Source organism: Argiope bruennichi, chromosome 10 (genome assembly GCF_947563725.1).
Source record: "Argiope bruennichi chromosome 10, qqArgBrue1.1, whole genome shotgun sequence".
Lineage (NCBI taxonomy): Eukaryota > Metazoa > Arthropoda > Arachnida > Araneae > Araneidae > Argiope > Argiope bruennichi.
Genome location: NC_079160.1, coordinates 33,029,547 through 33,054,835, shown reverse-complemented (window position 1 = coordinate 33,054,835; position 25,289 = coordinate 33,029,547). Strand labels below are relative to the sequence as shown.

General features: G+C 30.4%; 1 protein-coding gene across 1 annotated transcript in view; it reads right to left on the bottom strand.

The window, feature by feature from the left end:
• LOC129987494 (probable cationic amino acid transporter) overlaps nt 1–25,289 on the bottom strand; it is a 191,614-nt gene that overhangs the window by 58,734 nt on the left and 107,591 nt on the right. Inside the window, exon 3 of the mRNA XM_056095469.1 lies at nt 21,319–21,472. Coding sequence (XP_055951444.1) covers nt 21,319–21,472 — 154 coding nt within the window. The remainder of the gene's footprint in view (nt 1–21,318; nt 21,473–25,289) is intronic.

Sequence of the window (25,289 nt, the reverse complement as noted above, 5' to 3'; positions counted from 1 at the left end):
TGAATTAAGAATGATAATAGCTGTGCTGGCATTTCTAACCCCACTTAGAATGGTTTGTATAAAATTCAAATCAGACAAACTAAGACTTGAAAGTTTTCTTTATAAAGGTTGTCTCGAAACTAACGCAAGATTTGAATGTGCCACCATTCGTGTAGTTAAGTGCTGGCAACCCTATTAAAAACCATTTGACAGCTGATAGTTTAATGTTAGTAAAAATGAAGCGTTACACGATAGAAGAACATGTTTTCATTGTTGAACAGTATTTCAAAAATAATGAAATTCTGGCGGTCACAGTTTGATTATTTCAGATTTGGCTTCCTAGATCGTGTGATTTAACACCTTTCTATTTCTTTTTAAAGTGTTATTTGAAGTCAAAGGTATATACCAACAAACACGCGTCCATTGAAGGAGGAAATCCCTCCCTGCATAAAAGAAATGCAACCACATTTATGCAAAAGGGTCATGGAAAATTTTAATAAAAGAGTGCGTATGTGCCAGTAAAATAGGACATTTGTCTTATGTGTCAGTCCATACATATCTCTATCCAATGAGATTCAAGATTGAATAAAAATATAACAATTTAAAGAAAAAAAAACTGTTTATTAATTTATGCAAATATTGCTTTAATACTCTGTTCTATCTGTATAACGGCTCCATTTTACTAACCCTAAACTATCAGCTGTCAAATGTTTTTTTAATAGGGTTGCCAACACTTTACAGCAAGAATGGTAAAAATTTCAAATCTTGCGTTAATTTTGGGACACCTTTTATAAAGCGACGTGGAATTCCTAAAGTTTTTTATGCCTGGAGGTAATTTGCCTTCATGAAAAAATTCGGAAATAACTAACCTAATTAGCGTTTCGTTTGGAAGAATTAAAAAAAATCACCAAAACAATGGCGATCACTTCTAGCATTTAATTGCTAAAATACACATCATTCATTCAGTATTTTAATACTATTTGTCATGAGCAGAACTAGAAGATATAATCCATAACGTATTTTCTCTATTTCATATTTCTCAATCAAAACATGTTCATACCTAATTTTAACTTAACTAGTATCCGATGTGTTGATAATGCTGAAATCTTATGTGCAATATAATGGCTATTGAAAAACATGGCATAAATTTATAAAACAAATTTTTACCTTAATTTTTAATGGCCTGCTTAATTTATAATTTTTCTTCTTTTTTCTCATTAACATTTGAATCTTTCACTTTATCCAATAATTTATTCTAGTAAAGTTATAGAAGAATTAATTAATTTTTTGGAAAAAAGATTTATCCAAATTTTTAATTTATAAGAAGCTACACGTCGTTAAAATTTTTTGTTGTCTTCGCTTTTTCATCAGACTTGCTAAATTGAATGATCGATACGCTTGAAGATTATTTAATCAATTTAAAAATTTCATTAATTTTTTTTTTTTGATAAAACTAAAAATGCTTGTATTAGACTTTCAGCATTAGTTTAATTAGGAACAAAAATGTGATTGGATAATGGAAATGTTTCTTTATCGCAAATATAGTTACAGGAAAGGAAATCAATCTGTTACCAAAGCTCCAATAGTTTAAAGTTCATAAGCCTTTTATTTAATCAGTAAAGTATGCTTAAAACATCTGAATTTTCTCTCATTTAGACTAAAGTATTACTGCAATAAGCAATAGACGGACAGTTTGGTTAATAAGAGGGATCTGTTTTTTACAAACTATTGAAGTGGCACTAAGAATGAAGAAACCCAAACAATCTAGTGTGATATTCCCATAGTATTATGCACGTTCTATTAGTACAAAATATTTTACGATATCTACACAATGTTGTAGATCTTGAATCAATCTTAAATCAATGTTGTAGATCTTGAATCAATGTTGTAGATCTTGAATCAATGTTGTATGTCTTGAATCAATCTTGAATCAATGTTGTAGATCTTGAATCAATCTTGAATCAATGTTGTAGATCTTGAATCAATGTTGTATGTCTTGAATCAATCTTGAATCAATGTTGTATATCTTGAATAAATGTTGTATATCTTGAATCAATGTTGTAGATCTTGAATCAATCTTGAATCAATGTTGTAGATCTTGAATTAATCTTGAATCAATGTTGTAGATCTTGAATCAATCTTGAATCAATGTTGTAGATCTTGAATTAATCTTGAATCAATGTTGTAGATCTTGAATCAATCTTGAATCAATGTTGTAGATCTTGAATCAATGTTGTAGATCTTGAATCAATGTTGTAGATCTTGAATTAATCTTGAATCAATGTTGTAGATCTTGAATCAATCTTGAATCAATGTTGTAGATCTTGAATTAATCTTGAATCAATGTTGTAGATCTTGAATCAATCTTGAATCAATGTTGTAGATCTTGAATCAATCTTGAATCAATGTTGTAGATCTTGAATTAATCTTGAATCAATGTTGTAGATCTTGAATCAATGTTGTAGATCTTGATCAATGCACGATATCTTGAAGATATTTTAACGATATTTTGGGACGTTTTGTAATAATAAGGCAGTAACTGTATATCGCGCTGTGACTTTTTCACATAGCAATCAATTCTTATCATATTTAAACCATTTTATACTTATTGATAATGTTAATAACATTTCAGTGTGAAGGAGTATTGAAGTTTGGGGAGAATCATCTGACCATGGTTCAGAAAAGTGATGACCAGCCTAGTATAGATTTGATGGAGTTTCAAAATAAAAAATTAATTTATATAAACCTAATTTCATTATATATTGGTCTTATTCTCTTGATTCTATCTATTATGCACGTTTTGAGTGAAATAAACGATCTGATTAAATATTTCATTCTAATTTAAGATAAATGATTTTAAAAATATTTCCAACAGAACATCACATGCTTACATTTGATACAGATTAAAGCTTAATGAATGCGTCGTTCATACGATATTTATAAGCCCTCATATAGATGGGAACAACACGTTATCGAATCTTCAAAAACCTGTATCTGCATAAATAATAGTAATATAATAGTTATTTTTAAAAAATTTTATAACCATAACTGTGTATATCGTATCTGAAAAAATATCTTTTGAACTTTAAGAAAAATTTTAAAAGACAAAAATAGAAATTCTCCTTTACAGTTGATAACAATTAAAAAAAGTATAAAGAGAGACGTTTATTCATTTTCATATATGAATTCCTTTTTTTATATATATGGGTTTGATTTTTTTCAGGGAAAATAAATAATTAGTTAGATTTATTTGTACATTTGAGTACATAAGATATTTTCCTTTGGAGCCAATTCTATTTTCTTGTTTACAAAATACATTAAGTATTGCAATCGCGAAAAAATTCGAATTCGAGATTGATGAATCTCTAATTTCAGACACCCCCCCACCCCTACAAATCCGAAAAATACATTTTTGGCAATATGTCTATCAAATACCATAATACTAAATATCTATCTATCTGTGAACGCGACAGCTTAAAATCGCTGTGAACTAGATGGATGGATAGTCAAACACCATTTTAGTTTAAAACAGCTTCTGCCAGAGTTTAAAATATTAGATTAGATAACTTCATTATGTTTCTTTATAAAATATTGCTTAAAGTAAGACTTATCCGGGATTTTTTGTAAATGGACAATTTTAAAACGAAAATAAAATATATTATTCCATTTCGAAGACTAATCCACAATTTTTTGCAAATGGACAATTTTCAAACGAAAATAAAGGTTAATATTTCATTTCCAGTCAACTTCCGATAAAAAGGGGAAAAAACCCACCTTCATTTAATATTTTTTTCAAGAAATTGATCGGTGCAAATTACTTTTGTAGATTTAGATAGGTAATTCTCTGACTATTGAAAAGTTCAAAAGCTTTTAATCATGTTTTTTGAAATATCGATGTAATTGTCTATGAAGAAAAGAAAATATGATAAACAGTTGTCTTTAAACGAGCTGGTCGAGGTATAAACTCACTTTGCAGTAATCAAGGCTTTAGTATTAACTCAGCAAATAAATGAAATATACTGTCACTAAAAGTTAATGAGCGTATCTTAATAAAGAAGACACCAAACAAAAAAATAATAAAAAAACCATTAAAAGAAAAAAATGACTTTTTAAAAATTTTCCCTACTAATTCATCGATTCAATTTTTTTTCTTTTAAGTTTTGATAAATCAATGTTGGAAATTTTTAATTATTCCAAAGTCAGAAAAGCATGTTATTCAAATTTTTTGTATATTTGACTATCTGAAGAAGAAAAAGTAAAGAAAATACGATAAATAGTTGTCCATAAAATAAACCTATCGATACACACACAATAATTACGCTTTCAGAATAAAACCAACAAATCAAATAAAAACTTGTTTGTTTGTTTGTTATGGCACTTGCCACTGACAAGGCCGCTGTTACGAAGACAGCGATTTAAGCCTGAGGGGGAACGTCTCTTATTTTTTATAGCAGCGCCAACTAAGGCCAAGAGTACGACTTTGCCACTCACGCATCACTCATTCGCTTGCACAACCCCTTTTTACAGGAGGGCACATTCACACATCTCACAGATAGAACAACAGAAGAACAACCATGCCCAAACCGGGACTCGAACCCGGGACGCCCAGATCATGGGGAAGGCGCGCTACCCCTATGCCAGGACGCCGGCAAATAAAAACTAATGTCATTAAGAATAACAAACGTATCTTAATAAAGAAGACACTAAACGGAAATAAATAATAAAGAAGTATTTAGAGAAAAAAAGATTATGGGTCTTTGAAATTTTCCTGCTAATTATACGATTATAATTTTTTCCCTTTTTGTTTAGATAAAATAATTGTGAAAGTTTTTAACTATTCCAAAGTTTGAAAATCATGTTTCTCAAAATGTTTGGACATTTACCAACCTCAAAGAAAAAAGAGAAAAGAAAATATGATAAACATTTGTCCCCGAAAAGAATCAATGGACACATAAATGCATTTCGCAATAACACATTTCAGTTTCTTCGATCTTAGATCAGCAAATATAATCAAAATAATTGTCATTAATAACGAGCTTACCTAAACAAAAAAGACACTAAAAGAGGAAAAAATATAGAAGCCATAAAGAAAGAAAACAAGTTTTACTGAAATTCTCCTTATATTTGATCAATTCTAATTCCTTTCCTTTTAAATCGAAATAGGACCACTGAAATATATCAAAGTCTAAAAATCCTACTTTTCGAAATTTTTGGGTATTTCCCTACTTTTAGGAGAAAAAAGAAATGATAAATAATAAAGCGAATGAAATGAAATATGATAAACGATTTCACTACCGTTCAACCAGTCAACGCATAAACACATTTCGTAGTGATCATGGCTTCAGTATTAGATCAGCAAATCAAATAAAAGCAACTGTCACTAAAAGTAACAAGCGTACCTCAATAAAGAAGACACTAAACGAAAAGATAAAAAACTCTGTCTACAGATAAAGAAATATCTTTTCATTTTGGCCTTCTGCAACGCGCAAATCAGTTTCTTTATTTGTTACACAAGTAGACAGCAGTAAAAGCAATTACTTCCCCTGACGAGCGAATCTGATAAAAGCGTGGAAAAAAATGTCTAGTTTATTAGTTCGATGAGATTAATAAGCTCTGTAGCTTTTTATTTCTGGAGATGTGCAAAGAAAAGTATTGTGATAAAAAAAAGTATTTCGAACTGGAGATTTTACTGAATCTCTACCATTTGGACATCTCTGAATTCGAAAACCTGTTTTTGGATTTATGCCTGTCTGTCTGTCTATCTGTGAACCCGATAATTTTTAATCCAAAAGAGCTAAAAGGATGGAACTTGGTACTGTGTATGATAGCAAAATTGTATTTCTGGTTTAAATTTTGGACAAAACAGTCAGAAAGAATTACGTCTGCTTTTTTCTCATCCATACTATATGCATGGGAACCGTGTACTTCAAAAATGCAAAGACTTCAATTAAAAAATAACAAAATGTTTCATCACCAGAATTGTTACTGCGTAATAAAAGAGCTCAAAAATCGTCAAAATATTGAGGTTTGTCGTTTCTTTTTCTACTGTGTTTGTGAATACGATGAGACTGAAGATACAATACAGTGAGTTAGGTAGATGAAATATTACATATAGTCTTGAAACCGGAAATGGCTTGAAACACTTATTCTAAAAAATCAGCCGAAACGAAGTCTGCCTACTTTTCTGTCTGCCTGTCTTTCCCATACGTTTTGCATGTGAGCCGTGTAACTCGAGAACACAATGATTTCGATTAAAACATAAAAACATGTTTCATCATCAGAATGGTTGCTATGAAATAAAAGAGCACAAAAATCGTCAAGGGATTGATGTCTGTCGTTTCTTTTTCTACTGTGTTTGTGAATACGATGAGACTGAAGATACAATACAGTGAGTTAGGTAGATGAAATATTACATATAGTCTTGAAACCGGAAATGGCTTGAAAAACTTATTCTAAAAAATCAGCCGAAACGAAGTCTGCCTACTTTTCTGTCTGCCTGTCTTTCCCATACGTTTTGCATGTGAGCCGTGTAACTCGAGAACACAATGATTTCGATTAAAACATAAAAACATGTTTCATCATCAGAATGGTTGCTATGAAATAAAAGAGCACAAAAATCGTCAAGGGATTGATGTCTGTCGTTTCTTTTTCTACTGTGTTTGTGAATACGATGAGACTGAAGATACAATACAGTGAGTTAGGTAGATGAAATATTACATATAGTCTTGAAACCGGAAATGGCTTGAAACACTTATTCTAAAAAATAAGCCGAAACGAAGTCTGCCTACTTTTCTGTCTGCCTGTCTTTCCCATACGTTTTGCATGTGAGCCGTGTTACTCGAGAACGCAATGATTTCGATTAAAGCATAAAAGAATGTCTCATCACCCGAATGGTTGCTGTGAAATAAAAGAGCAAAAAAAACGTCAAGGGATTGATGTCTGTCGTTTCTTTTTCTACTGTATTTGTGAATACGATGTTACTGAAGATACAATACAGTGAGTAGGTAGATGAAATATGACATATAGTCTTGAAAACGAAAATGGCTTGAAAAACTTATTCTAACAAATCAGCCGAAACGAAGTCTGCCTGCTTTTCTGTCTGTCTGTTTGTCTCTCCCATACGTTTTGAATGTGAACCATATAACTCAAGAACACAATTATCTCAATTAAAGCTAAAAAAATGTCCCATCACCAGAATTTTTACTATGTATTAAAAGAGGACAAAAATCACCAAGGAGCTGATGTCAGTCAATTCTTTTTCTACCGTGAGCATGAAAACAACGATACTGAAGATATAATACAGTGAGTTTGGTAGATGAAATATGACATATAGTCTTGAAACTGAATTGAAATACTCATTTTGACAATTCAGCCAAAACGAAGTCTGCCTGCTTTTCCGTCTGTCTTTTCCAAACTTTTCGCATGTGAACAGTGTAATTTAAAAAATGCAACGACTTCAATTACAAAGAAACAAAACCATTTCATAACCAGAACTTTTGATGTGTGTTAAAGGAGGACTAAAATCATCAAGGCATTAATGTCTAACAGATGTCTCCTATGTGCAAGAAATACAATATTACCGAAGATACAATGAGTTAGATAGATGTAATATGATATGCAGTCTCGAAATCAAAAATGCTGATCTGCGTCCTATTTTAAATCCAATCTGTGGAAAGGATGATATTCAAAATGCATACTCCACACTCTTTTCTATGTGAAATTAAATACAAAATATGCTATATTGAGTAAATATATAAGAAAATCGAGAAACGAGATATCTCGTTTATTTTTTCTTTCTATTCCACTTATTTTTTCGAGCATTATTTTTCATATTTCTCACACTATTTCTTATGTTTATTTTTTATATATTATTTTATTATTTATTACATATATTGTGTAAATTCATGCATTTATTTCCTGTACTTTTCATTTATATTCTTATTATTTTATCTGTCTATAGTGAAATTCTATGCATTTATTTCTCTTAATTTTCATGTATTTTTTTAAATTTAAATTATGTGTATTATTTTTTATTCGGATATTTTAAAAAATGCTGCTCTATAATTTGTTGTTATTACGCAATAAAATGCCAATTCTAAATCCCCACTTTAAACTACAACGGTTTTAACAATGCAGTACACAAACAAATGTTCAAATTGCATTCACCTTCAAAGTAATTATGTTATGCAAGTATTTTCTAATCAGTACGATTTTGAACTGTAAATAATTCACAATTAGATACAATTTCGACTTTTAAATTCATACTAGGTTTTTAATAGTATTAATACGTCAAAATTAAAGTTAAAATTAACTCTCCAGTACAATTTTAAAAGAAGTTTGAAAGTTTTGTTTATACAATCATTCTTAATTTAAATATTTGTTAACGATCGTGAAATGATGTTGTTTATTTTGAAATGCAACTTCATGAATGATTTTCAGTTTAATTTTCCGATTTAATTTTTTCTTCTGCAAAGAAGCGGGTTTTTATAAAATGAACTTGAAAAGTTTTTTTAAATATAGTTACGGATATACTTCAATTCCACTACTAAGTTCGTAAAGTCAGTGGGTTCGCTTATAGCGGATGTATCGTTTGAAAACAATTAGTAGGTCTTAATAACAAACGACGACGACTGTTATTTACACTAAGTACACGAATACAAACACAACAAATACACAGCCGAGACAACACAGGAAATACGCAGCAACACACTACAACAAACAGTAGTTCACAAATAGTAACCGGTAGTAATAACAACCACAGCACACAAAATGGCCAGACAGAATTCAACAGGAGAAGGGAATCTTCGCAGCTTCACCCTACGGTCTTGTCAAACGCCTACAATTCTTCACTGTCTCCATGCTTTAGCTGTAACCAACTACCAACTCACTATTACAAGACTGGCTACTCCTCGCACAACTCGATGCTTCTTCGACAATAAACACCAGGACTCGGCACACAGTTCAGTTCAGCAATCGCTTGAGATCCACACAATGCTGGTTCTTCGTTGGACTATTCCGTCGTTGCTTCGTTATCCTCGAAGTGATACTTGATATTCGATACTTGATTACGATTGTCTACTGACTCGTTTCACCACTTTGCACCTTGAGACTGACGGCTTTTTATAGTTCCCTGGTGGCAGGCAGGGAAATTTCTGGTCAAATCAGAGGTATCTCAGTTTCTTTTGGCTCAAATACTAAAATTCTCGAAACTTCAGGTAATATCTATTTTGTCGCCAAAGTCGCCAAGCACTGAAGTCACTGACGCGGTACCCGATCAGCACCCTATTGAGCTAATCGTAAAACGGTCTTTCCAGTGATTGAACTGACCATGATGGGAAGCAAAATTACAAGTTTGTAACAATATTAATGAAAAAAATTTTAAAATTACATTTTTTAAAAATTCATATCATATCATATTTTATTTGTGCTCTAATAGTTTCAGAAGTCATGATTGAAAAAATTCGCTTAATTTTTTAATTAATTAAAAAAAACTAAATGGATTCGAATAAAAATTTTAAAAATTAATTCAATTTAAAATATTTCTAAATAAAAATTTAAAAATCTGAATAAATTTTTTTAAAAATTGCACTGAAATTCAGATCCTTATCTTCCAAAGTGCATATTATATATGCTAATTTATGACTCTTGAACAATCATTCCATTTTCTAAAGAACCAACACACGTCCATCTTTATTATTTGAGGAGATGACTAGTAAAATTCAAGAAATGTATAAATATTTCTATTTGCTAATTTTTGGATCAGTAACAACAAATATAATCGACAACAGTAAACAAAACAAAATATAATTCCTTACGTTATTTAAAGAATTTTTTTCTATTAGAAAATTGTTTATCCATATCTAATGCTTTTGAAATGAGCTATTAATATTACAATTAACGGTAGATTCCTTTAATTTTTCCCAATGCATACTGAAAATTTTCGAAAAGTTAATCAATAAATAAGAAAGGAAAATTTTATATATAGTTGTTTTTAAAACTGGGCAATTTAAAAAAAAATTGCGATTAACGTTACTTCAATATTTAATCAGATAAAATGTGCTACTATAAAAATTAAACGGGTGTTCCTTAATGACGAAGAGACTGAAAAAAGGGATACAAACCAGATATTTTTTTTATTATTTTAATCGATTTAGCCGTAATTAATTCAAAAATTAAGTTAGCGTCGCTGCCAGAAGAAAAGCAGCAAGGCAATAATTAGCATGGGTATACATTTCGGAAAAGAGGAAAAAAATTCAGCAACTAATAGGTTCACTAAAATAATAAAAGTTGGAGAGCTTGTTTTGTTTATCAGTGTATTTTTATATTTGTATTTGATTTGATTTCTTACTATTTTTCATGTTTCAAGATTATAAAAACTTATTGTTACGGAATACTTCCGTCGGAGTTCTTTCGCGATTTGTTGGTCGACGCAATAAACAGTCCTTTAGTGACAGACGGAAACTTTTATTAACATGAAGACGACAAATATACAGCCGAGACGAACACAGGAAACACACAGCAGCACACTACAACAAACAATAGTGCACAAGTAATAATCGGTAATAAAAACAACCACAGCACACAAAGCGGCCAGACAGAATTCAGCAGAAGGAGGGAGTCTGCGTAGCTTCACTCTACGGCCTCTCCAAACATCTGCAATTCTCCACTCTCTCCTCGCTTTAGCTGTATCCAACTGCCGACTCACTAAAACACGACTGGCTACTCCACACACGACTCGATGCTGCTTCCACAATAAACACTAAGACTCGGCACATAGTTCAATTCAGTAATCGATGAGCTCTTCGCTGGACTGATCCAACTATTCGCTGTAGACTCTTTATACGATTAATTTTGGCTTAAGACTGCCGGCCTTTTAAAGTTCCTGGAGGCGGGCAGAGAAGGTTCTGGACCAATCTAGCGTATCTCGGTTGGTTGAATTGTTAAAATTTTGGAAGTTTCCAGTAATATCTATTGTCTACAAAGTTGCTAGATTCGTCGCCAAATCACCAAATAGCCGCCAAATTTGTCACCAAACTCTGAGATCACTGATTCGACATCCGATCAGCATCCAATAGAGCTGATCGTAAAACGGTCTTTCCAGTGATTAAACCAACCATGCTGGGAAGCAACATCACAGATTTGTAACAATATAATGGTAATCAATTTTTTACTCACTTTTTGATGATTTCTGAAATTCAATTTTGAATCGTACCTATTGTCATGAAAATGACAGTTATATAGAAAGTGATGATGGACTCGTAAGAACCATCATGTGCCATCCCATCCTTTTCTACAACAGATATATCTCGTCATGGGAATGAACGTAAAGCAATTCCAAACCATTACTTTGATGAGAAGCGAGAACTTGCTTACTTTTTCGATGAATTCTTCAGTTGCTCCAATGGGTCACTTTAACAATTAGAAGTTATAACATTTTACCTTTATTGTTAATTTCATGGCTTTTGCGCTTGGCTAGTTAAAGAAAACCAAGCATCCAGCAACATTTCCAAATTTCAAATGAAAACGAGTGAAATAAAAAATTTCAATAGACACTCAACCATATTTCAAACTAGTAAACAGATTAATTATATTTCACAGTTTTTCTTCGGTACTAAATATGTAAAGAAAATAAAATCTATTGGCCTTAAAATTATCAAGACTACCTTACTAAAGAAAAATACCAGCAAAAAAGAGAGAGAAAAAAACAGATGAATTATGTAAAGAAAAAGCTGTTCTTTGTTGCTTTCAATTTCGCAATTGCTTATTGGTTGAATTGCTTTTATACAAAGAAAAAAAATGCCGTTTATTAGTTGAGTAAGTTTAATAAGATTTATTCGGCTTAAATTCTATTTTTATCCAACAGATGTTGTTTTCGAAAAATGTCGAAATCTTTTTCCATCCATTTTCAAGTACTTTTCTGGATAAAAATACTTCTTAATATGTAATCAAATACGTGTTTTCTTACTTGTTATGTATACAGATATATTCAGTGCTGTAAATATATATACCCTTTACATAATGTATATAACCTTTACATAATGTATATACCCTTTATAAACATCAAAAAACAAATTTACACTGATGACATTAAGGATTATTTCTCTCGGTTTTCTGATTTCGTTATTTCGATGTTTTTAGTCATATTTTCTAGAATTATAACCAAACACAAGAATTAATAGCTCTCTTCTGAGTTTCTTTTTTGCATACATCTGCTAATAATACCAGCAGGAATTGTCTCCCCAAAACTCTCTCGCATTTTCTCTAATAAACTTGTCATGCCAGAGAAAGCACCGCAATGCATTGGCGTACAATAGCTACGAAATATTAACCTTTGGCATGAATTTAGTATTTTTATAGAATCTATTGAGCTAACCTTGGCGAGTTATTTGGCGATTAATTCATGGAATGAGGTAACCAAAAATAAGATTTGTTTTTTTAAAAAAGTCTTTCTTAACTGAGTGAAACTAAAATTTGATACAATACTGAGCTTGCAGTCACAAAATCACACATTAAATTTGATTTGTTTAAGTTACTAAGTTTTTGAATAATCACGTTCATAGTCTTCTGAACGTACAGACCGACAGACCTGTCCAACCTGTTATTGAATTTGGCTCCCCATTTGACAGGTGTTTACAGTATAGATGTTAAATCTGTGTACCGATTCTCATCTATCTAGCTCTCTTCGTTTTGTAGTTTTCGAGTTAATTAACACTTGAGCAGTAGGATCGATGGACTTATTTTGAGAAGATTTTACTAAAAATTTGATAGAAATCTGCAAATTTGGAGTAAAGACCGTATACCAAATTTCAACTATCTAACTCAAAGCTTTTTGAATTATCTTTGTCAAAGGCAGAAATACATTTCTAAAAATACTTTTTTTGAGCTCAGGTTCTAAAACGTGGAGATTTATCACAATCTCGAGGGGTTGTTTTTTTTTTTTTTGACATTCTACAAAACTGCTGAAATTTACAATTAAAATTCAAAAATATTGATGGTAGGAGCGCATTTCGATTATCTAAATTAAATTAATTAAAATTTAAGCACGATTTTGACTTTATTCATGATAACATTTAAAAATATTATTGCATGAAAGTAATCTTTATATCTTAAACTTCAATATTTACCGTTTCAATGATGCCGATTTGTTTGTCCACTGATGATGATTGTCATTTGAGCGTGGTTTAAAATTACAAGATCTGTCCCAAAAGACATCTTGCATTATTTCAAGACAGGATTGCGTAAAATGCCGCCCATTTCTAATAAATATTAAGAAACTGTTCATTATTATAAGGTGAAGTTTAAACCGTTTTCTTTATCTATATAAATATGTAAATCGTAAATGATTTTTTACCATTTCATTACCTTTCTAAATATTCATTCCATTTTCATTATTTATATAAATATTATTTTAAATTCGATTGTACCTATATAAATAAGTATTATTTGTAAAGAATGAATATTCTGCTTATTTCTTCATATTACTTGGTAAATCATAAATAATTTTTTCTTGTTATATTTTATGAATTTACTTTATTTATATTTTATCCAACTCATTTTTTCATATTATGTATGTTGCTTTCATAAGCAAGATTTCAACTTTCAAGTTCATTTGAACTTTTTTTATTTTATGGTAATTGTTGTTAAACTTTCACATCAATAGTAAATAAAGATGGAAAAATTTTTTAATTCATCCATCTTTAAATATTATTTCTCTTTCTTGAAATGTAGTTGTACTTATATGAAAATATCCTATCGATATTTTAACTTTGAAGATATAGTCAGTTCTTGCGTTTTTTTTTTTTTCAATAAGTAAATGAGATGTTAAGATTTTATGTAAGTAATGAAATATAATAAGTAAAGCATGCACATAAAACTTCAATGCTGATTACTTGTACTGAAAAACTTTTAAATTTTATTTCTGAATATGCAGAAATTTCGAGCAAATTATTGAATTAATTGAAGTTTTATCGCTTCCTTTTAAAAAAAATATTTCACATTTAACTGAAATGGCACATTAAACATTAAAAGGAAGTGTACAGCGAAAAGAATAGTATAAGTCATGAAAAGTGTTAATAGTTGAATGTTAATTAAAATTTGAAATTTAAAAATACTTAAATGAGGAGTTAACACGGCAAAATTGGATGCAAAACTTTTAATTCATTTTTTTACAATTAATAATTCCAACGAATTAGATGGTTGTCAAAGACGACTAGTACACTATATAGTTTCTTTTGAGTTTAGTATTTTAGCAGTTGACGTTTTAATGAGAATGAAGTGTACATTTCAAACCTCTTTTTGTAAATTAATTGAGTAAAATCTTACTACATATTTTGAAATTTTAGAGATTAACATTACTAGTAAATACCACATACCAAGTTTAATTTGTTTAATATCCATTTTGGCGACCAACTTATTTTTTCTTGGCTATTAATCTATTGTATGAAATTGAATGTATTCATTAAAATTTACACTTTGCAGTTTGATAAACTCATATAAGAATCAGTCTAATACAAATTAATGCACGTATAAATTAAAAAAGTGCTATATACTGAATCATACGTCAATAAAAATCTATATATATAATTTATATAAACATTATATATATCATTAAAAATTAATTATCTAATGACGTCTTCGTGCGTTCCGGATACTGCAATACAATATTCTGGTATAGCGTGGATGTTTAGTGAAAGGGTGCCAATTCCTCCTCGACATCTAATCGCGGTTCAAAATTACGAGATCTGCCTCACAACAGAACTTGTTGTGTTTCAAAACCGGATGCTAATATAAATAAACTAAAGTAAACTAAAACTGTTCACAATATGAGTGTTCTGCACACAGTGGCATAATATTTGTTCTTAAATAATTATTTATGCTTGGTATAAATTATTCTTTCTAAAATTGAATGTAGGAGTATCAAAAGTGATACAAATATTTGATACTCTTTTCAAAAAATGTCTATAGAACGGTTGGAAACAGGGATAAACGGATATTACTAAAAAAATACTGAATTATCACCAAGTCAATAATCCATATTTTTTGTCGCCATAATTTGGCGACAAAAATAAAAAGAATTTGGTGACATCTCTATTAGACGCGAGAGCCGTCGATTCTTCCAGCAAATTCCATGTACACTCAGAAAAACTTATATAAATGTGAGAAAGCCAAATTTAAAACGAATGAATTCGAGTAAACTCTCTCTTTGAATTGTTTATCACAAAGCGAGCTCTCTAGCTACAGATTTAAAACTATTGCCTCTTGTTTGGTTACATAATTCGGTTGTATTTTGTTATCTAATCTTCATTTTTTTGGTGAAATAAAGCGTAATTATCCGTTATCAAATTTGTAGAATTTGGTATTGCACACACTGGACAATTTATGTAACAAGATTAAGAGCCTTCCAGCTCATCACTACTTCACTAATTTTTAAATTTACAGAAGTTTTATATGCGAAAATCCTTTTAATACCACATTTCTATGGCAATGATTTGAAAGATTCTAGAGATTCTTCCAAAATAAAAGTGAAAAGAAACCTTACAAATAATAAAAGGCGAGAAAATAATATCGCCATAAATCCATTCAATGAAAACCACAATCATATTTGCTGAAAACGAATTTAAAAACCTAAACCACTTTACCCACACTAAAAAGAAAAGGAAATGCTGCTTTAACTTTTCATTTATCTTCTTTCTTTTCCCTTTATGTTGTGTGCTCCTATGCAAATCCCTTGTTTCCTAATCCGCTTATGAAACACTATGCTTGCAGCAGAAGCGACGGAACAAAAGCTGAAGCCGGATTATTTTGCTCTTGGAGGTAAATAGGGGAAAAGCATTACCGCTTTTAAAAAGACCAATTATTTTGATAAAGAATTATGAAGGTCAATTTCTCGGCACTGTCTTTACGTCTCTTTAAAACTGTGGTTTTAGCAAAACAATATTAGCCGATTTTGAGAGAGGAATGAGTAGGTAGTGAAGAATTTGCAAAGATTTTGTTTGCTTGTTTAGAATTAATTATTTTCTCTCTTATTAATCGACATATACTAAGTTATCTCTTATCACTAATTTCTTCTCTAAATAATTATATTTTTAAATTTTGAATCAGTTACATTGAGCCTCGATTTAAGTTTCAGTAAATAAATAAAAGTAATTTATATATATATATGTATAATGACACTTCTTAATCTAATTTAAGTCTTAAATAATTTCCTAATTTTGATTTTTATTTCCTATTAACTTCATTCTAAAATGTTCTCTTATTTTCTGATATAATTCCCTTTCTTTTTTCTTTTTTTTTTATTAAATTACTTCTACTCACGTTCTGTAATACTGCTGAATTCAGCAAGTTCTCACGCTTTGAGCAAAGAGAAAAATATCTAATGCTTACAACATTCTAAAGATACCTAAAATTCCCTTTCCTAAGAGAAAGACATCCCTATCAAAATATCATAGTAAAACCAATGAAGGGAAAGGTTTTGGTCCCTTCTGCTCTTGTGCCATGATGTAGACTGACGTATTTCTTACTACTTATACTTTGTACAAAAATTATGCCTCCCGTGAGGAAATAAGTCGTTGTTTTAAAGTTTCGGAAGTTTCTTCTATTCGGCCAGGCAACTGTGCTAAAATTATATTCGCACACAAACATTAGCTTTCTAATTAGTAGATAGGGTAGGGATTCACCTGACACATGGCTTTACTTCATCTAATATCCTTTTCTTAGTATCTAAGCCTTTGTTTTACCAGTATTGTTTGAAAAAATGTAATAAAAATCATTACTACTTCGTAGTAAGTATTTATATTGCACTTGACGTTGAAATGACGACAAAAAAAAAAGAAAAGTAAAGCTTTAATTAACACCAAATATGTTAAAACAATATTATTTGTTAATTCTATTTTTAGACACACCGTGTGTGGTAATGAATAACACTAAATACTTTCCGATTTATCTTTTTCGAATAACGGAAATTTTTCGTCTCCTGACTAGAAATCGTCTGAATATCTAATCAATACACGTGTTAAGTCTGCATTGTTTTTTAAAATAGTAATGGAACGTCCAGCGATATCAGATGAAGTAAAACGGCGAGAATTTGTAAGTATTTATATTGCACTTGACGTTGAAATGACGACAAAAAAAAGAAAAGTAAAGCTTTAATTAACACCAAACATGTTAAAACAATATTATTTGTTAATTCTATTTTTAGACACACCGTGTGTGGTAATACTAATGAATAACACTAAATACTTTCCGATTTATCTTTTTCGAATAACGGAAATTTTTCGTCTCCTGACTAGAAATCGTCTGAATATCTAATCAATACACGTGTTAAGTCTGCATTGTTTTTTAAAATAGTAATGGAACGTCCAGCGATATCAGATGAAGTAAAACGGCGAGAATTTGGCAATATGAAAAGAAATCTGATTGTGAAGCTGCTATGTTATAGGAAAAAACAGAAAAATTAATTCAATATTTAGATTTTGGAGATATAAATAATAAGGATGTTTTCGTTGTCGAGCTTTGAGTTGTGAATTGGAAATATCGGAAATATCGATCGGTAAATGTATATTGTCATTATGGCAGCATTAAGTTTTCAGCATTGAAAGAATGGGCCAGTAGTGTTTAAAAATTATTAAATGGAATAATATATATATTGTTGCGAATTGAATTGAGCGAGGATAGAACCTGGGACCTTGTGGTTCGCAGCTCAGTAACATGACCACGATAAAAAGCAATTGCTCTTGTAGCGTAGCTGTTAATAGGCTTATAAGCTTTCACTACATTATAATCTAAAAATTTTAAATTAACCAAATTACTTTGGTTTACTTAAGATTCTAAAAAGATGTTTTTATTTCTGAATTTTTCCGTGAGTTCATTATGTCTGTAACTATTTCCCACTATGTTCGCAAATGAACGGTTTTTAAGACCCTGTATTTACTCCAGTATTTGACTGCTACACAATATCTTAAATCATACGAGTGTTTTGTAAATTTATCGCATTTTTCAAAATTTTTGATAGCGTTCAGTATGAATTCTGCTTTTTATTTTGAACTTTTACAGTAGAATTGCTGTAAAAATGCATGATACTATAAAATAATTTTAAGAACGATTTTGCGCATTTTTATTTCTAAAGAAAACTTTTGATCCCTACATATATCATCAATGGTCACCTGTCTTCCATTTTTTTAGGAAAGTCACAAAAACATTATTTCAATATAAATTCTCTAGTGAAAGCCGTTGATAGAATCCCTGAATCACAATTACTATACTGACTTAGAAAATTTAATTTTCATGTGAAAGCTCGTGACCTTTATGAGTATTATTAATAGTCGCCAGCCCTCTAAAGTAATAAAATAAAAATTAAGTAACATCTAAAACTTAAAAATGGACCGATTTCGCCAATTGCTAACTAATCCAAAATTTGTAAGTTTATTGATCAAGTTTATTATGAAATAGTACTTAATTTTGTTTTAATAAAATACAATTAATCAAAATTGCTCCACTACTAGACTATTTAATACTAGACTACTAGATTAATATTATTTATATGATTGGCTAACATCTGGTCGTCATAGGCAGTTTAGTTCCCTTATGAAAATTTCTTAGAAGTGCATTGAAAGATCAATTAAGCAAATTTTACTCATTCGACCAGAGTAAAAATTAAACTTCAAGCTTTTGTTTTTTCGTTTTTATAGAGTAGAAATATCTTATTATCAGTTATCATATATTTTTATTATTATCTGTAATCTATAGATAGTCCATTATCTCACTTTTTTTTAATATGGAAGTATTTATTCATTTGCAAAATATTTATAGAGGACATATGCAAATGTACTGGATTGAAATTTATATGACTAATAAAAATAGCTATGAACGTCATGCCTCACTTTGTCTATATATGCTTTTTTATTTATCTCCCGCCACTTTTGAACTGGCCTCTTGATTAACAAATTTATTTATTCTTTCTTTCAAAAAATAATATATATATATATATATATATATATATATATATATATATATATATATATATATATATATATATATATATATATATATATATATATATATATATTCGTCCACCGCCGTCTATAACGCTAAGCGGAGTTTATCTGAGCCATTATCGGATGTCCAAATGTCAACTACTATTTTGGTGTTAAATAACTCAGAGAGGACTTTTTAAGAATAAAATGACTGCTCTATCAATCTATGAATAAACCTAAGCATGAATAAATAATATTTATGCTAATTCATTATATTCTGTCTTTCCACGGATGGAATTGAAAGTTATTGCTAATATTTTCTTTCTGCCTTTCATATTTTGTATTCAGTTTTGCATTTTTTTTCTGTTAGTGGATCGCTGTTTATTACAAACTGATTTTGATGACAAACCTCAAAATGTTTAAATACACTATTGGTGAATTCACAGAAATAGAAGGCACCCAAGGTATGATTTTTTTTCCACATCTCATCAAATTTTCCTTTAGAAAGTTACATAATAATTAGCCACGATTAATGTTTAGACATTAGTGTCATAACCGCAGTAATATTCTGCTTTCTTAGCATTCCCGGAAACTGGTATTGGGGGTGGAGGCATCTACAGCCCCTTTGCTATCTCGTTACTAAGTCACTAATCACACACTATTGACCAGTCAGTAATTGGATTCCCCAAATCGATATCATCGCCATTCTTTATTCGTTTTGCTTAAAAGATTTTGCCGTTTTATACTGCAATTCCATATCATCACCGCAAAATCACCTGACATAACCAGAAACCCTCCTCGCGAATATCCGTTACCATACTTCGATCACCTACCATCCCCTAAACCTATTTACTATCACATTTAATTTAGCAAAATCGTTAAAGTCAACCCGAAATAAATAAGTGAGGCAGCTGAAGAATTAAAAAAAAAATCATCTTGCTCATTAGGCAATAAAACCTTCGCTCCCCTAAATCCTGGCAAACGGCCAGAAAAATTCCGCCAGACTTTGACCCCCTTCTATCCTCCCCCAGAAAGGCCGGACCAATCGATCCGGCTCAAAGGGTGTATCGAACTTCCCCGAGCTTCCTGTTACGGCGAGGGCTCTGCTGCCACTTAGGGGAAGGTTTGTTTGAATATCGGCTGTTTATATTTCGTAATGGGGTGTGACGGAGAAACAGAGTTTCGTGCAGGAAATCATTTGGAGACATGTGATTTACTGTGTAATCACGTGAGCGCTCACTTTGTAAAAAGGAGGTAGATACAGTGTGTCAGCAGAACCTGCCGAACAAAAGTTGGGTCGTGAAAAACTGATTTGCGAAATCTTGAAACACATTTCCTACATTACACTAAAAATTTATTTCAATTTTCTATTTATTACACTAAGTGCTGTACTCGAGACTCGTCCAGAATTTATACATTATATACGTAAATAAGAGAATGCAAAAAACATATAATTTTACGAATCTTACATTCAATCTCTTAAGACGTTTTAGAGACTTCAATCCTTATTTGAATAGGATCTAATATTGAAGATTTCAGTTAAATAAACTCTCTTAGTCCTTTTTTCCATGTCCATTTTTTCCATGAAAAGTTAACTTAGGATTCCACTTTGAACTTGGCAATATCTATTAGGTCACGGGAGAAATAAAAAATGTCTAAGTTGATAATGGCAACTTTAAAAAATTCAAACATAAGAAAATTTTTATTCTGCTTATTTGCTTATTTATTGTGGGTTCTTTGTTTGTGCTTTGAACATTGGAATGTGAGATGTGATTAAACAGTAAAATAAGGGACCACAGCAAATTTTAATAATGCAGTCAATAATTCTAACCAACATAACAGCAAATTTCGTTCGATTCTGTCAAGAGGTATGGAATTATTGAAGGATCAAACTTGTAAAAAAATTGATATCCAATCTCCTATATGTAGATTACACAGTTTGCTGCAGGATTCAAGGAACAAGAATTAAAGGTTATGAACTGGTGGATCTGGGTATTTCGCGACCCTTGATCGTGCACTTTATTAGGCTGCTCCTTTTATAAACTGGTTTGTTTAATTCTAATTTTTTAGCACACTAATAATTCATCGTAGATAAAACATTTTAATTTTTGTAACTTTTTGGAATTTTTTATGTTTTTATTTTGTTGGAAGACTGCGCGCCATCCATATCTTTACACAATATTATCGAAGCAGAAAATCATTATTTATAAATATTTCAATATATATCTAAATGTAATAAAACATAGAGAAACCTAACCAATTACAACTGATAAAGCTTTAATATTTTTCTAATAATGAATAATTCATAGAATTTATATTTTTTACACTTAACACTATAGCAACAAAAAATCAAGTGATATGAACTTACCTGAAAACAAAGATGCTACTGCGGCTATTATGAAGGACATCACTACAGATGGGCCAGTTACTTTATGTGCTACCATGCCGGCCACCAGGTACATCCCAGTACCCACACAGCTTCCGACGCCAAGAGAGGTTAGATCGACGGTCGTCAGCACTTTCTGCAAAGATATAATTCATAGTAGATACAATTCATTCATATTCTGGTATTCTATTTTAAAATCAATAATCAAAACAGTTATTCTATGTAAAAAGAACTCTCTGCGTTCCCAACTGAGGCAAAATAGATAAATAATTGCAGATGCGTTAAGAAAAAGTGAAATTAAAACTTTCATCCCTTTCGTTATCTTTTTCTCTACAAATTGTATACAAGTATGCAATAATTAACCCTTTCTAGGGCCGTGGGAAATATGCTTCCCACCCAATTTATCAGTCTTTGTATGAAATTTTGTGGGTTGGCATAAGTTCTGACAAATTTTTTTAGAAAGACAGAAATTTAAATGCTTCAGTTCTTTATCTCAATCAAAATGATGTGTCTTGATTTGTTACTTAATTATTAATTAACCAAATGAATTAATGAATCAAATTAAATTGATCTAATAAGCTAAATGAATCCCTTTCCTTATTCTAATTTCAAGCCTAAAAATATTTTAACATAATATGACTAGAAAAAAAATGGCCCTTTAAAGGGTTAAAGGGAAACCCTAATTTTGTTTTTGGTTTCCCTTTGAAGAAACAGGTTAAGGTTCATGATTACACCTAATACTTTTCGATTGCTAATACAACGATGTAATTAGGAATGTGCCTATAAAGAAAACTAATTTATTAATAAATTTGATGGAGGAAGCATTATTTAATCAGCTTTGCATTATGTGATTATGATTACCAGAAATAGTGGCATCTTCTTCTTCCCATAAAGCCAATTTAAATTAGAAAAAAAAATTAAAGTCGGCAAAATGTATTGCCAAATGTCTTACTTGACCCTAAATCTTTAAAAATACCTATCGAAAAAATTTTGATTTGTTTGTAATGATAATATATCTTGTAACCATTTTTTCACTCATTTTACGATCAGAGTTTCAAATTTAGTATATTGTAGATGTGCGTGTAATCTAGTGCATTCCGAATGACAGTTTTCTACTATGTAAACAAATAGTTAACAGTTATTGGATTAATTTAATTAAATCTTGATTCTATACCACTGAAAACACCCAGTACTAAATTTGAAGTAGAAATTATTTCAAAAATTCAGAATCTTTACTATAACGAGCCATATAATAATGTGCAACAGTGTCCGGCAAATCTGGCTTTTAGTTAATAATGTAAATGATTTTCCTGCATGTCGGTAAGTAATGAAAAGTTTAAATTAAACATGCTCTGTTCTAGAGTCGAAGTTATTTCGGGCCATTCAATTTCAGTCACTTATAATAGAAACATTTGCTACTATTCGTCCAGCAAAGTGTTGATAACCTTATTTAAAAAAAACCATTCGGTTAAGAGCCATAAATGTTAATAAAAATGGAGCATTGCACGATAGCACAACATATTAACATAAGATTTGAATTTTTTAAAAATTTTTTTCCTTTAAATTGTTATATTTTTATTGAATCGTAAAGTACACAGCATAGGGTTATATATGGAATAACATAGCGGACAAACGGCTTCCCCGGCTTTGCTGGCACATACGCACTTGTTTGTCGAAATGCTCCATGCCAATTTTGAATAAATGTTGCTGAATTTCCTCCTTTAGTGCACACGTGCTTATGGACTTGTTGGCATAGATCTTTGACTTCAAATAAGCCCATAAAAAGAAATCCAATGGTGTTAAATCACACGATCTAAGGGGCCAATTTCCACATTTTTAGACTGTGGCCTTCAGAACTTCATTATAATTCAAACACCATTCCACAAGAAAAACACGTTTTTCCAAAGTGTAATGCCCCACTTTTACTAACCCTCAACTATCAGCTGTGAAATGGTCTTCAGGGGTCAGTCTTCAAATGGTCACACTTCACTGCACGAATGGTGGCGAATTCGAATCTAACTTTAATTTTTGGACACCCTTTATTATTTAATTATACTCGCAAACGAAAATCTTACATTATAATGAAATTGAACTCTACTATAAATTGTAATAAATAATGGGCATCAATGCGTAATAGCAAGTATTAAGATTTATTACGGGCAATGATTAATGCGACGAATAGGCACGTTTTGACACAAGACACAAGGCACGATAGGCACAAATTGAACTCTACTATAAATTGTAATAAATAATGGGCATCAATGCATAATAGCAAGTATTAAGATTTATTATTGGCAATGATTAATGCGACGAATAGGCACGTTTTGACACAAGACATAAGGCACGATAGGCACAAATTGAACTCTACTATAAATTGTAATAAATAATGGGCATCAATGCATAATAGCAAGTATTAAGATTTATTACGGGCAATGATTAATGCGACGAATAGGCACGTTTTGACACAAGACACAAGGCACGATAGGCACAAATTGAACTCTACTATAAATTGTAATAAATAATGGGCATCAATGCATAACAGCAAGTATTAAGATTTATTACGGGCAATGATTAATGCGACGAATAGGCACGTTTTGACACAAGACACAAGGCATGATAGGCACAAATTGAACTCTACTATAAATTGTAATAAATAATGGGCATCAATGCATAATAGCAAGTATTAAGATTTATTACGGGCAATGATTAATGCGACGAATAGGCACGTTTTGACACAAGACACAAGGCACGATAGGCACAAATTGAACTCTACTATAAATTGTAATAAATAATGGGCATCAATGCATAATAGCAAGCATTAAGATTTAATACGGGCAATGATTAATGTGACGAATAAGCATGTTTTCTTGTAATCAATATCGAAGAAAGCATTGAAGACATTTTAATTATGCATTATTTGGATTTTAACTAAAAAAATATACAATCATAAACTACCTCATCCTCTCTCAGAATTTTTGAGCTCCAGTGAGTAGCACTTAATGATAGTCATACCCACTCGTTACCTAAAAGACATCTTTATGTTCTTTTATACAAGGATTTTATTCATGTTTCGGAATTTTAATGAGCAGGAGATTCGAAAGAAGAGCATTATGCTGTATTAAATAACGACCATTTATCCAAACTTCTGATTCAAAAAAAAAATTCTAAACGATTTCAATATTTTTCTTTATTCTTTTGAAAAAAATGTATTCATAAGAAAAAAATTAATTCATTCAAGATCATAAAATAACGATTTGTTTGAATAGATTTATTTTCTATCTTTTTTTTCTTTTTTTTTGTGTGAAATAAATATGTATTTTATCTTTTATTACTAACTATTCAAATTTTATTCTTTGAGCGTTTACTTTTAGATTAGTACAAAAAATGTTCATATGAATTAATTAATTTTCACTTAGTTTCAAAAATGTGTAAATGAAATACATCAAAAAAATTATTGTGAAGAATTCAATAAAATGTTAGCAACATTAAATGACTATTAAAAAGGCAAAGTTTCGAAAATATAACTTCTTTATATTTATGAACAGCAGTTAAAAGATTAGTAACAATTTTGATACGATAGAATTTATTTTATTAAATAAAAAATATTATTTTATTCGAGCGATAAAAAGATATCTTTTTTCCATGAAATTATCAATAGAAATCTATAATATAAAGAATTACATAAATCATCTTTTGCTTTCTAAAATTTTACATAAAATTGTATTGATTTAAAAAAGGCTCATAAAATTTTAATCAATCCCATTATATCTGGCATAAAATATAGCACCAGATAGCGGTAGTTTTGTATCGAATTATTGTTTTAATCGGTTGGGAAAAACGTGTTCAAAACAAAAATTCGATATTTAGATGCTATTAACACATGTGAGGGTTTTAGTTTAGTTTAGTTATATTAACGTCCCGTTGTAAAGCAACGGTAGGGCTATTTTGGGACG